Source organism: Homarus americanus, unplaced genomic scaffold, assembly GCF_018991925.1.
Source record: "Homarus americanus isolate GMGI-L3 unplaced genomic scaffold, GMGI_Hamer_2.0 scaffold13381, whole genome shotgun sequence".
NCBI lineage: Eukaryota > Metazoa > Arthropoda > Malacostraca > Decapoda > Nephropidae > Homarus > Homarus americanus.
The window spans coordinates 182501-197048 of NW_024739802.1; the positions used below are offsets into that span (position 1 = coordinate 182501).

At 38.1% G+C, this 14548-nt stretch overlaps 1 protein-coding gene across 3 annotated transcripts in view; it reads right to left on the minus strand.

The window, feature by feature from the left end:
• Positions 1-12329, minus strand: part of LOC121874993 (phospholipid-transporting ATPase ABCA3-like) — a 33359-nt gene extending 21030 nt beyond the window's left edge. Inside the window, exons 1-3 of one of the 3 annotated variants that reach the window (XM_042379348.1) lie at positions 12247-12329; positions 1923-2011; positions 1436-1617 (exon numbers count right to left, since the gene is read on the minus strand). In XM_042379348.1, coding sequence (XP_042235282.1) covers positions 1436-1617; positions 1923-1956 — 216 coding nt within the window. In that variant the 5' untranslated portion in view covers positions 1957-2011; positions 12247-12329. Of the gene's footprint in view, positions 1-1435; positions 1618-1922; positions 2012-3316; positions 3621-4017; positions 4238-12246 lie in introns of those variants that run through there. The other 2 variants (XM_042379349.1, XM_042379347.1) reach the window with 2 other exon arrangements.
• Positions 12330-14548: the final 2219 nt, after the last annotated feature.

The following is a 14548-nucleotide window of genomic DNA, read 5'->3' on the forward strand; positions in this document are numbered from 1 at the left end:
AGTTGAATGACAATAGTCCTTGACAAGAGAGAGATAGATATCATATCAGTTATTATTTTCCCTGCTATGTTTCTCATCATTATACCACAACTGTTATCTGCTGACGATGTTGTACCTACCACACTAACCCTCCTGACGATATGTACCTACCACACTAACCCTCCTGACGATATGTACCTACCACACTAACCCTCCTGACGATGATGTACCTACCACACTAACCCTCCTGACGATATGTACCTACTACACTAACCCTCCTGACGATGATGTACCTACCACACTAACCCTCCTGACGATATGTACCTACCTACACTAACCCTCCTGACGATGTTGTACCTACCACACTAACCCTCCTGACGATATGTACCTACCACACTAACCCTCCTGACGATATGTACCTACCACACTAACCCTCCTGACGATGATGTACCTACCACACTAACCCTCCTGACGATATGTACCTACGCACTAACCCTCCTGACGATATGTACCTACCACACTAACCCTCCTGACGTGTGTACCCACACTAACTCTCCTGACGATATGTACCTAACTTTTTAACCCTCCTGACGATGATGTACCTGTTGAATGACTTGATGAGTACCTACCACACTAACCCTCCTGACGATATGTACCTACCACTAACCTCCTGACGACCTGCACACTAACCCTCCGATACCACACACGATGATAGCCACCACCACACTAACCCTCCTGTGATGAGCACCTACCACACTAACCCTCCCCTGCTAACCCTCCTGACGATGATTACCTACCACACTAACCCTCTGACATGACATACCTACCACACTAACCCTCCTGACGATGATGTACCTACCACACTAACCCTCCTGACAATGATGTACCTAGCACGCTATGTTGTACTGACATACCACACTAACCCTCCTGACGATATGTACCTACCACACTAACCACTACCCTGCCACAACGATGTATGTACCTACCACACTAACCCTCCCTGACGATGATGACCCACATACCTACCACACTAACCCTCCCGATGATGTACCTACACTAACCCTCCACACGATGATGTACCTACCACACTAACCCTCCTGACGATGATATACCTACACACTAACCCTCCTGACGATGATGTACCTACCACACTAACCCTCCTGACGATGATGTACCTACCACACTAACCCTCCTGACGATTTTGTACCTACCACACTAACCCTCCTGACGATGATGTACCTACCACACTAACCCTCCTGACGATTTTGTACCTACCACACTAACCCTCCTGACGATGATGTACCTACCACACTAACCCTCCTGACGATGATGTACCTACCACACTAACCCTGCTGACGATGTTGTACCTACCACACTAACCCTCCTGACGATATGTACCTACCACACTAACTCTACTGACGCTGTTGTTTCTACCACACTTATCCTACTAACTCACGGTGTTGATGTATTTAGGGATGAAGATGGATCCCGGGATTAGTCTGATAAACAGGATGATAGAGAACAGGGCGGTAGGGAGGAAGATCTCGAAGAAAGTCAGAAGCCAGTGTCTGCGCCTCAGTATCAAGTTTTTCCATAGCAGCAACAGGAGGTGACGCCACACGCTCCTCTTTCGACGACCTGAAAAAAATAAATAAATAGGAGAGTATAACACAAACTCATAATACCTCTTTCGTAAATGTTTGTAAAAGTAAAATAGTATCACGTGAAGATTAAACACCCTAAAGCTACCTCAGGGGTTAGGTTAGGTTATATCAGGTCTCTCCCTGTCTTTCTCTTTTCTGTATTTTTTACCCCTCTATCTCTCCGTTTCTTTACATTCAAACATTATTTCTTACCACTCTATCTAAAGTTTACCTTCGACTTTTCCAGCACGAAACAAGCAAATAAAGACAAAAAACAAATAGGAAATTTATATATTATACCTTCACCATTTGTTGCTGATGACGCGTCGTGCATAATGCGGCGTAGACAAGTGTGGCGGATCCTTGCTTCACTCTACCGTACAGTAGACCTGCCCAGAAGACACACAGCGTTAGGTTATGTTAAATTAGGTTAGATTAGGTTATGTTAGGTTTTAGTCATAGTTGTATTATCTAAGATCAATTTTGTGTTCGTCTTTAGCCTGAAATATCACCAATAGGTGTGTATAATGTGTGTGTGGACCCCCAGTCACAGTACTTATCCGAAACTCGTGGGAGCTGCCTGACTCATGTGACATCGTGTGATAGTCACCTCAGTAGTGATTACCTGTCATAAGACTTAAATCAGGACGAGCATTATAAAAAAAAGACTGCAGGTTTTCCTTATTGCTTCGTTATAATAAAAAAAATAATCATTCTTTATTACTGATAGAAAGCAGAAATTTTTTTAACATAGCGAAACAATCAGGGTATATCTATATTTTTTTGTTTAATGTTGATCTTGTTAAAATTTCTTCTGTCTTCTACCTGTAATAAGGAATATATACACAGGTTATAAATAATGAGCGAGTGCTTCGTGAATTGTCATAGATATTTTTTCTTCATTCTTAGCCCGTTTTGAGGCCGAAAGGGTTCAACTATTGTCTTCAAAGGGTTAAATCATCATTCATCAAAGGGTTAACTATTTTTTTCCCACTAAAGGGTTATATCTCATCTTATACACACAGGCAGACAGACACTATCAACGTGTTTTGGTGTTGTTATTATTGTTGTTGTTTTTTTGTTGTGACAGTCGTGTTATTGATGTAGTTGGTTCAGGTTATGGCTTATGGTGTTAAAGGTTGTACATTACTTGGTTATTATTCTGCTTGTTGTGAGTTTATTGTAAAATTTTGTCTTAATTCTGAGTCGGGGGATTTTTTTTTCTCATAATTTTTCGTCCTTCTCGTGTGTTGATTCTCATGTTGGGTGAAGATTTTTATGTTCATTTTAAAATAATCACAATCTTTTGTATGTTCAATCTTCATCACCAACCTCATTTATCTTCTTTCTTTTTTTTACAGATTTAGGTAATTCATATATTGATAACAGAATTATAACCAAACTGAATTACTGTAACGAACTGAGAGAACCATTTTAATGATGGCGTCACCGAGGTTGTACGTTAATGATGACGCTACCGAGGCTGCACTCTAATGACGACGTCAACAACACAACCTCCAGCAGTCTTATCACCAGTACATTCTTTATATAATTTCATAATTTTACTTTCTCTATATATAATTAAGACGTCTCACTTTCCATATAATTGCCAACGCAGTTTTACCTCCCGTCCCTTCCATAGACAATACAAATTACCTTCAAAGTTGTTAATTATATACATCTTCTTATCTTACCTGAACAGCAGAAATGGAGATGGAGTTTTACAATATTGTTTATCCTCTAAAGTCACTCCTGAACACTAAGTATCTCTGATGTTACAGGAAGAGAACTTCAATGTTCGGTCACCTCGTCTCAAGACACTAAAAATGTTCAAACTTAGTGAGAGACTTTAATTAAACTTAACACCTATAATTTGATAATTACTTAGAATCACCAAACCCTGTCTCTAATTTGTTAGATATTCTAAAAAAAATAAAAAAAATACGTTTGAGAGAGATGACAAGCTTCTCACCACTCGTGTATGGTAGAGACTGTACTGAGTGTGTGTGTGCGTGTGTGTGTGTGTGTGCGTGTGTGTGTGTGTGTGTGTGTGGAAAGATAGTGTATAATCTTATCTCGTGTGTCAAGGTACGAGGGCTATAAATAAAGCTGATAACCTGAGGACAATAAGAGATCGAAAGGTGGGAAGGTGTTGCTACTTGCATCTCTCAACTCTGATGAACAGGTTAATGAAAAGGGATTCAGTTGTCGTGATCTGGGATTTGTTAACACACTTTGTTTGTATGTGAATTTATTATTATTTTTTTTTTAATCAGTAGATCCACAAAACTTGACATTTAACCAAATATTAGCAGCAAGTTGTTGGGTATAAACAACAACAACAACCGATTACAGCTTTTTTAAACAGTCAAATAAGACGATACGTTTAACTTACCTTACATACAGCCTCGTTCATGAAGTTCCTCTCGTCATGCAAAGTAAACTTCCCGGGAACACGTTGTTGACGACACGGACAAAATCACACTACAGGTATTATATCCCATAAGATAATTTTCCATTTGATAAAATTTCATCACTAGAATGAAACGGAAAAAAATAATCCTATTGAATCAAAGTTCTTAAAATCCGAGCGAAATCATAGGTGAAGTGAGTTGAGACCGCTCCACACCTTGTCGCCCCACTTAACTAACAACACAGATCTCACTCAGTCCTGGCGCCAGCAGTCTACAGTTTCCAGAGCCCATCGCGTTTTCTTATTTGTTTACGTTACTGATTATCTTTAATTGTTAATAATAGTGTAACTGCCTAATGGTGTAGTTAGCAGTTATAAAGTAAGAGAGTGATGAACTGTGATAGCGTTAAATAAGAGAAGAAATGTGAATGATGAGAGATAAATAGATAAATGTACAGATAAGAAAGATATATGAATGAACAAATCTAATACTTTCTCCTGATATATAATTTTACATTTTACAAGGGTTTCCGTTGTTCAACAAAACCGTTTTCTTTAATTACTCGTGAACACTCTTCAAAAATGAGGATAAACTAAAGAAATTTTTAAATTGCATTTTTCAGCTGGTGCTCCTCTGTTGCAGTAGTATAAGAGCCCTTGTTGAAACTTGGAACTTATAACTAAAACTGAATCTCCGGGATCTATTAACATCGTTGTTTTATGAATTTGTGATTTATTTTTTTTATCAGTAGACCAACAAAACTTTAGACCTTACCAAATACTTTCCCTACAGCAGCAAGCTTTTGGGTGACTTACTTGACTTATCATTTGCTTCCGTCCAGATCGGTCTGTATGTGTGGGCGCAAGGGTGCCAAAATACAATGATTTTATAATATTTCTTATTTCGTCGAAAACTCATGCTGGATGACAATGCACATTATAAATATAGTTATTACTAACGTAAGTTAAACTTATGTCCTGAATTGGTTGATATCAGACAAGAATTTATATTCCATCATTACATCAAGCTATGTACAAAGTATAAAGTTAGGATATCTTACAATATAAATTGCTACTCAAGGTTTGCTGATGTGAATTGAGGTCAGGAATTAATGGTGAAGCTTAGTTGGTGAGCCCCTCCCTGATCGCTGGTTTTCACTGAAGGTGGTGAATATTGTGTTTCTCTGGTCACAATTGTCAAGGAACTGACTGTAGCATCATGGCAGTAGCAGGTATAAGTTGGCATTCAACGGTAGCTGGCATGATGCACGCGCAGACAAAAGAATATAGACTCGCGCAAGTCTATTGTTTAAATCAGGAGTAATTACTTGCAGTTCAGGTAACTATTAAATATCACTTTAACTAAGTATAAGTGTATAACCTAAATTAAATGCAACATATATATAACTCCCTAACTAAATTTCTTACATTATCTCTATTGTTCTGCAATTCAACATAATAGATTAGCAGTTATTATAGCTAACCTCACTCTCTCCTGTTGATTGATGAAGGCAGCAGTGGAGTCTTCAAGTTGTCTACCTAAGGTTAGTGTTCAGTAATCCAGGTATATGAACTACCTTACAGCACACAGCCTATCATCTACAATACCTCTATGTGTGTGTGTGTGTGTACAGAAGACGTTAACAGTGTGTCTATTCTTAAGGTAATTTCTAAAGACTACATAAGATTCAAAACATTTATTAATTAGTTTACATAAATAATATACAAGTTAGGAGGAAAGTCTCTATCTACACTTTTCAGTCTTGTAAGGCCACAAGAGCGTCACGGCAAGCTTCGATCCCTTCTTGTAGTGTTGGTCGGTGATAAGGATGATAGTGCTGGCTCTCGTAAACCCAGTTATGCAGTTCCCAAGGGTATTTTGAGTCGGGAGGGAGGATTTGTTTGGCTAGGGATCCCATGCTATAAACTTCTGATGCCTCTGAGCATTTCCCTGCCCGGACTAACTCTGGGGCCAGCCAGTACTGTTCGTGGTTATGCATTGGCCCGTCGTCATTGTACACTACTTCGTTGACTGGAGTGCACCAACCGAAGTCAATTAATGTAACACAAGGCTGTTCTTTTTTTATTTGGACGCAAACGTTGTCCTTTTTTATGTCATTATGACATTGTTTGCGTTTAAGCGTACCACGCAGAATTTTCAGTAGATTTAGATTAATTTTAACGGAGTTTTTCAGAGAAAATTGGTCACTCTCCATATATTTTCTAACAGTCTGTCCTCCAAAGTCACTGATCACAGCTCGCTCACTGAGACAAACTGATATTAGTTTTTGAATCCCCGAATCCTGGTTGGTTTTCAAGGCCTTAACTTCGAGTACGAGGGATTCAGTGTCCTTGAATTGCTTTAGAACAAAATTAGACTTTTTTCCTGGGCGAGAGAGAAGGATGCAGGACCCGAAGGTCCCTGACCCAAGACGGCGACTTTTATTATTTTTTTTCAATTTTTTCAACTGTTGCGAACTAAGGAGTTTTACCCCATGTTCAGAGGCCCAACTCCTAAACTTTTCGACTTGATTACTTTTCATTTTTGTTTTTTTTCCTCTTCGGTAATACTACACATCAGTGCGGTGCAAACTATCCAATGGCTTGACGTCTTTTTGTAGTAAGAGGTAATGAGTTCAGAGGGCTGTTGTGTACGGTGGGTATTATAGTGTTAATGTACAGTGCTTTATAGTGAAGATATAGTGTACGGTGAGTATTATAGTGTTAATGTACAGTGCTTTATAGTGAAGATATAGTGTACGGTGGGTATTATAGTGTTAATGTACAGTGTTTTATAGTGAAGATATAGTGCACTGTGGGTATTATAGTGTTAATGCACAGTGTTTTATAGTGAAGATATAGTGCACTGTGGGTATTATAGTGTTAATGTACAGTGTTTTATAGTGAAGATATAGTGCACTGTGGGTATTATAGTGTTAATGTACAGTGCTTTATAGTGAAGATATAGTGCACTGTGGGTGTTATAGTGTTAATGTACAGTGTTTTATAGTGAAGTTATAGTGCACTGTGGGTATTATAGTGTTAATGTACAGTGCTTTATAGTGAAGATATAGTGCACTGTGGGTATTATAGTGTTAATGTACAGTGCTTTATAGTGAAGATATAGTGTACTGTGGGTATTATAGTGTTAATGTACAGTGCTTTATAGTGAAGATATAGTGTACTGTGGATATTATAGTGTTAATGTACAGTGCTTTATAGTGAAGATATAGTGCACTGTGGGTATTATAGTGTTAATGTACAGTGCTTTATAGTGAAGATATAGTGTACTGTGGATATTATAGTGTTAATGTACAGTGCTTTATAGTGAAGATATAGTGCACTGTGGGTATTATAGTGTTAATGTACAGTGTTTTATAGTGAAGATATAGTGTACTGTGGGTATTATAGTGTTAATGTACAGTGCTTTATGTGAAGATATAGTGTACTGTGGGTATTATAGTGTTAATGTACAGTGTTTTATAGTGAAGATATAGTGTACTGTGGATATTATAGTGTTAATGTACAGTGCTTTATAGTGAAGATATAGTGCACTGTGGGTATTATAGTGTTAATGTACAGTGTTTTATAGTGAAGATATAGTGTACTGTGGGTATTATAGTGTTAATGCACAGTGCTTTATTGTGAAGATATAGTGTACTGTGGGTATTATAGTGTTAATGTACAGTGCTTTATAGTGAAGATATAGTGTACTGTGGGTATTATAGTGTTCATGTACAGTGCTTTATAGTGAAGATATAGTGTACGGTGAGTATTATAGTGTTCATGTACAGTGTTTTATAGTGAAGATATAGTGTACTGTGGGTATTATAGTGTTAATGTACAGTGCTTTATTGTGAAGATATAGTGTACTGTGGGTATTATAGTGTTAATGCACAGTGCTTTATAGTGAAGATATAGTGTACTGTGGGTATTATAGTGTTCATGTACAGTGCTTTATAGTGATCTTCCTACAGGCTTCCGTGATCTTACTCCTGTCTGTCTGTCTGTATTTCGTGATCTTCCTACTGTCTGTCTGTCTGTCTATCTGTCTGTCTGTCTGTCGGTGTGTCTGTCTGTTTGTCTATAGTTGGTATGTCTGCTTCTGAAGGGACTCTCAATATTTCGTTCTAATATATGTTGCTCGTCTTTATAATATTTACAGGTGGAAAAAAGTAATTTAATTTCCACTAAACTTTCCCCAGAGAGCAATGTTGAGATTTCTCGTTCGTCTTGTCTTAGTGTGTTAGCCGTGAGCGCCGTGAGCGCGCGAGAACTTCTTGTGGCGAGTGTACAAGAATGTTTATAGACAGCTCATGTATAAAAAAAAAATGTGTTTTGTCAATTTAGGTAAAAAAACAAAAAAAACATACAGATACTGTAGGTGTTTATAAACAGTGTACATAGACAGTTCAATTATACAAACATTTGGTGAAACAGTAAGAGGAAGAGGAATACATTTTTGGGAGGATCCACGATTTGTTGGGGGTAAGCAGAGGTTCTAGGGCTTTTCTACACAACTTCCACCTGAAGATTAGCCGTCCAATTTAATTCACCACTAGCAGAATCGCCGTCCTCCTGGCGGCTCATCCGCTAGGCCACGGTAGGACGCCACCCTACGGGAGGCTCCACATTGTCTCACTGTTCAGTGCCTAAAACTTCTTCTTCCATCAATAGTTCATTAACGGTGTATGTAAGTTCCACCATGTTTTTCACTACAACGGTACAGCAAAGTATATTTTTTTAGCATTAAACTGTTATTATTTTATCGTCTAATCATCACTACATATAACACCACCCATCATCACTACATATAACACCATCCATCATCATCACTACATATAACACCATCCATCATCACTACATATAACACCATCCATCATCATCACTACATATAACACCATCCATCATCACTACATATAACATCATCCATCATCACTACATATAACACCATCCATCATCATCACTACACATAACACCATCCATCATCACTACAGATCGGTAAAGTAGTTCCGAGATTCTCTTGCGGACACACAAACGCACAAACAAACAGACATACTTCTTTGTTTTATATAGATAGAGATAGGATTAACCACCCTAACTCGACGGAACCTAACCAGTAGGGTGGTTACTCTTCATGTGGTGCGATTGTTTTAACCCATAACCTCTCTGTAGATCGATTTGTACCGAGTGAGACAATATTTAGCGACAGAAGACAATAATGGAGAGAAGTTATATAATTTAGACTATAAAATAGACACTTAATTTTAATGTGAATTGTTATGTTATCCTCCAATTCTGAATCCACATCTCCAGGTAGCCCTTAACTCCTTTCTCCTTAGCCGCAGCGTCTTCACCTTTTCTTTGGAGAATCTTAAAATTCTGCTTTACGAATGGCTTGTGCTAGTTTTTCCAGGTTGGGAGAGTGGCTGAATTTGTGGGTCAAGAGGTCCCTGACGTGTGTCGAAGGACCCTCTGTCTTAACTAAAGGCAAAATGCATTTCTCGGCTAATGAGTAAACACAGAAGTTCTCGTTCCTTATCGCCACATCGGCCAACCCCATAGTCGACATCCTCGTCTGTCCATAATCTATAACTTTAGTAGAAACTTTATGCCCAGTTTTATTTATTAACACATTATTGGAGTGTAAGTCGTTGTGCACCACGTTAAGTGCGTGGATTCTGTTAATTATCTCGCAGACTTGAGCAAAGCCCTCAAGCACTATTGGGGAACTGTTGTCGAAGAGCTTACTGAGGGTTTATCCTGGACAAAATTCAATTAATAAACTTAATGGTTTGGTAAGGACACCATAAAACTTTGGTACTCCTTCTAGACCGTTTAAGACGCTCATCATTTTAGCTTCTCTATAGAGTTCGTTAGCGTCTCTGAAATGCGGCCTTTTGACTGCCACTTAGATCTTAGTGGACTGATCCACTTTTAAAATTCCTCGGTTAACCCTGCCGAACTAACCCTACCCAATGTGATCCTTTATTTCGACGGAATCCAACTGATATTTTTGTACCTCCCGAAAAAATTGTTCAATTTCTTCACTATTGAATCCTTTATAATTTTATAATATATCTTAAATCAATTCATCGGTATTTTTATGATCATCCACAGCACCATTCCCTTTCTGAGCAATATTGCTGAATTATTTACTAAAGACGGAGTGATTTCGAACACCCTGCAGTAAGGGATTAGCGACGTGTGTAATAATATGTCCCACGGTAACTGTAGCCCCTAATGCTGTGGGGAGTGTCTTATTTTCATTTGCTACCGAGCATTTCTGTACCGATGATATTATCGCTCCGCATTCCCTGTTGACTTGGTTCACAGGAAACTTGTTACACCCCTTAGAGAGGCGGCCTACCGTCTGACCCACCAATTTACCAATTCTTAAAAGACTTGGCATAAACATAATGGTCGACAGTTCTGGAGATGTTTGGTGACATTGCATCAATTTTCATATCCACAATGAGAATAATTGTAGTAAGTAGTATATTAGTAGGGAAAATAATAACACATCTCACCTGTGTTGAGCAATGAAGATGATCTGTACTATTTTAGACAGTAGTTAAGATAATTTATTTATTTTGGACAGTAGTTAAGATAATTTATTTATTTTGGACAGTAGTTAAGATAATTTATTTATTTTGGACAGTAGTGTAGTTAAGATGATTTATTTATTTTGGGTAGTAGTCAAGATGATCTGTACTATTTTAGACAGTAGTTAAGATAATTTATTTATTTTGGACAGTAGTTAAGATGATTTATTTATTTTGGACAGTAGTTAAGATAATTTATTTATTTTGGACAGTAGTGTAGTTAAGATGATTTATTTATTTTGGGTAGTAGTCAAGATGATTTAAATATTTTGGACAGTAGTTAAGGTAATTTATTTATTTTGGACAGTAGTTAAGATAATTTATTTATTTTGGACAGTAGTCAAGATGATTTAAATATTTTGGACAGTAGTTAAGGTAATTTATTTATTTTGGACAGTAGTTAAGATAATTTATTTATTTTGGACAGTAGTTAAGGTAATTTATTTATTTTGGACAGTAGTTAAGATAATTTATTTATTTTGGACAGTAGTCAAGATGATTTAAATATTTTGGACAGTAGTTAAGGTAATTTATTTATTTTGGACAGTAGTTAAGATAATTTATTTATTTTGGACAGTAGTTAAGGTAATTTATTTATTTTGGACAGTAGTTAAGATAATTTATTTATTTTCGACAGTTGTTAAGATGGTTTAATTATTTTGGACAGTAGTTAAGATAATTTATTTATTTTAGACAGTAGATAAGGTAATTATTTTGGACAGTAGTCAAGATGATTTAAATATTTTGGACAGTAGTTAAGGTAATTTATTTATTTTGGACAGTAGTTAAGATAATTTATTTATTTAAGATAGTAGTTAAGATAATTTATTTATTTTCGACAGTAGTTAAGATTATTTAATTATTTTGGACAGTAGTTTAGATGATTTATTTATTTTAGACAGTAGATAAGGTAATTATTTTGGACATTAGTCAAGATGATTTAAATATTTTGGACAGTAGTTAAGGTAATTTATTTATTTTAGACAGTAGATAAGGTAATTATTTTGGACATTAGTCAAGATGATTTAAATATTTTTGACAGTAGTTAAAATAATTGAATCATTTTGGACAGTGGTTAACAAAACTTATCACTGTTAAAAGGCGCCAGTGCAGTTATACAAACAATGTACTTTGTTTATACAGATATACAAACAGTGTACAGTGTTGGTGAACGTGAGAGACAGACCCAAGGTACAGTGGCCTGGCCCTCATTATATGGCCTGACATGTTCTCTGACAGCTTATGTTAGTTCGTTTGACTTGTACTGAACACACCTTATTGATTGCGACTTCACCTCTGGGCTTGATCAAGGGTGCCCAGTGAGTAGGCAGTTCAAGATTAAATCAACTCTTCTTTATCCACCATATTAGGTTTAATGACGACGCTAATAATGAAGAAATAAATACCAATCCCTTTTGCATGTGGAATATTTGACATTAAGTTACATCATTTACATTGTTTGTTGTCTAGTGTACTTTGTATTGTAATTGGTAATATGGTCTTCGGGTAAAACATTTATATTACTTTCTACTTAATATGAACATCATTAGTTTGAGATAATATGTTAGTGTTTCATGTATGACGTGAAGGATATTTAGTACTGCACCTTGAACAGCTCCCAGCCTCCCACTACGCCTTGGTGTGTTGGGCTGCCTGGTCCTACTCTCCATCCACCAGCTGACTAGACTGTACTGACCCTCACGACTCTATTGGGTAGCTACGATAACAGAGATTAGATAGGAAGTGTAAGGTTTTTAAAATCTGCTTCGCTCTCTCTCTCTCCAGTAAGAACGCCTCTCACACACACACCCACTACTACTACCACTACTACTTTGTTGTCATTCGGAATCGAGTTTGACGGTCATAATGTAGACCCTGCTGCCATATGGCATCACAAAAATTACGACCAAGTCCCAGGTTGCTGATCTGAATTTCTGCCTCATTTACACACAATTGTAGGGTCTCAATTGTTTCTCTTACCATTGACAACACAACATACATATATCGTTTCTCACTCTTGATATTTGTTTTTAATATTTGTATTTCTTTATGGTTCTTTATTATTATTATTATTATTATTATTATTATTATTATTATTATTATTATTATTATTATTATTATTATTTTATTTAAAAAAAATCTGAATTTTATTTACTATGAATTATTATTATTATTATTATTATTATTATTATTATTATTATTATTATTATTATTATTATTATTATTATTATTATTATTATTATTATTATTATTATTATTAGTGTTGTTGTTGTTGTTGTTGTTGTTGTTGTTGTTGTTGTTGTCGTCGTCGTCGTCGTTGTTGTTGTTGTTGTTGTTGTTGTTGTCACATTTTCGCCCTCCAGGCCCCGACATGGGTCAGTGACCTGCGCCCATGTGGGCTAATTACCTAAAAAAAAAAGAAAAAAAATTACCAAGCGTACGGTGGGCTGCCTCTCAAAATTTAGCGGAGTAACAGTTATGACGTATCCAATAGCAGCTATTAATGACCAGGAACAGAGGGGGGGTTGTGTCCAGAGGCTCAGAGCTAATTATTTTTACTGTAATGTTAAACTATTTTTTTTACAGTACTTATTATTGATTGTAAATTATATTATGGCAAGAAAAATGATATAAAATGTTCTTACGTAATTTTGAAAGCTAACTGTATTTATTAAGGATTACAGAAAGCGTATTCCAACATCATCAATTATATTCCAGTTTGGGTATGAGGCCCCCCGACCACCATGATATAGGAGGCCCCCACCACTATGATATAGGAGGCCACCTGACCACCATGATATAGGAGGCCACCCGACCACTATGATATAGAGGCCCCGACCACAGATATAGGAGGCCCCCTGACCCTGACCACCATGATATAGGAGGCCACCGACCACCATATAGGAGCCACCTGACCACCATGGTATAGGAGGACCGACCACTATGATATAGGAGGCCATCTGACCACCATGGTATAGGAGGCCACCCTGACCACCATGGTATAGGAGGCCACCTGACCACTATGGCATAGGAGGCCATCCGACCACCATGATATAGGAGGCCACCTGACCACCATGATATAGAGGGCCCTGACCACCATGATATAGGAGGCCCCTGACCACCATGATATAGGAGGGACCACGCCACCCCATACTGAGGTAAGTACCGACCACCAGCGGGCCAGGAGGCCACCTGACCACCATGATATAGGAGTCACCTGACCACTATGGTATAGAGGCCACCCGACCATGGTATAGGAGGCCACCTGACCACTATGGTATAGGAGGCCATCCGACCACCATGATAGGAGGCCACCTGACCACTATGACCATGATATAGGAGGCCCCCGACCACCATGATATAGGAGGCCCCCGACCACCATGATATAGGAGGGACCACCATATAGGAGGACCCCCATGGTATAGGAGGCCACCCGACCACTATGATATAGGAGGCCATGACCACCATGTATAGGAGGCCACCTGACCACATGGTATAGGAGGCCACCGACCACCATGGTATAGGAGGCCACCGACCACCATGATATAGGAGGCCACCTGACCACCATGATATAGGAGTCTACCTGACCACATGGTATAGAGGCCACCTGACCACCATGATATAGGAGGCCACCGACCACTATGGGATAGGAGTCCCCGACCACCATGATATAGGAGTCTACCCGACCCTATGGTATAGGAGGCCACCTGACCACCATGATATAGGAGGCCACCCGACCACCATGGTATAGGAGGCCACCTGACCACCATGATATAGGAGTCTACCTGACCACCATGATATAGGAGTCTACCCGACCACCATGGTATAGGAGGCCACCTGACCACTATGGAGGCCGACCACCATGATATAGGAGGCTAACCACCAGGCCACCCGACCACCATGGTATA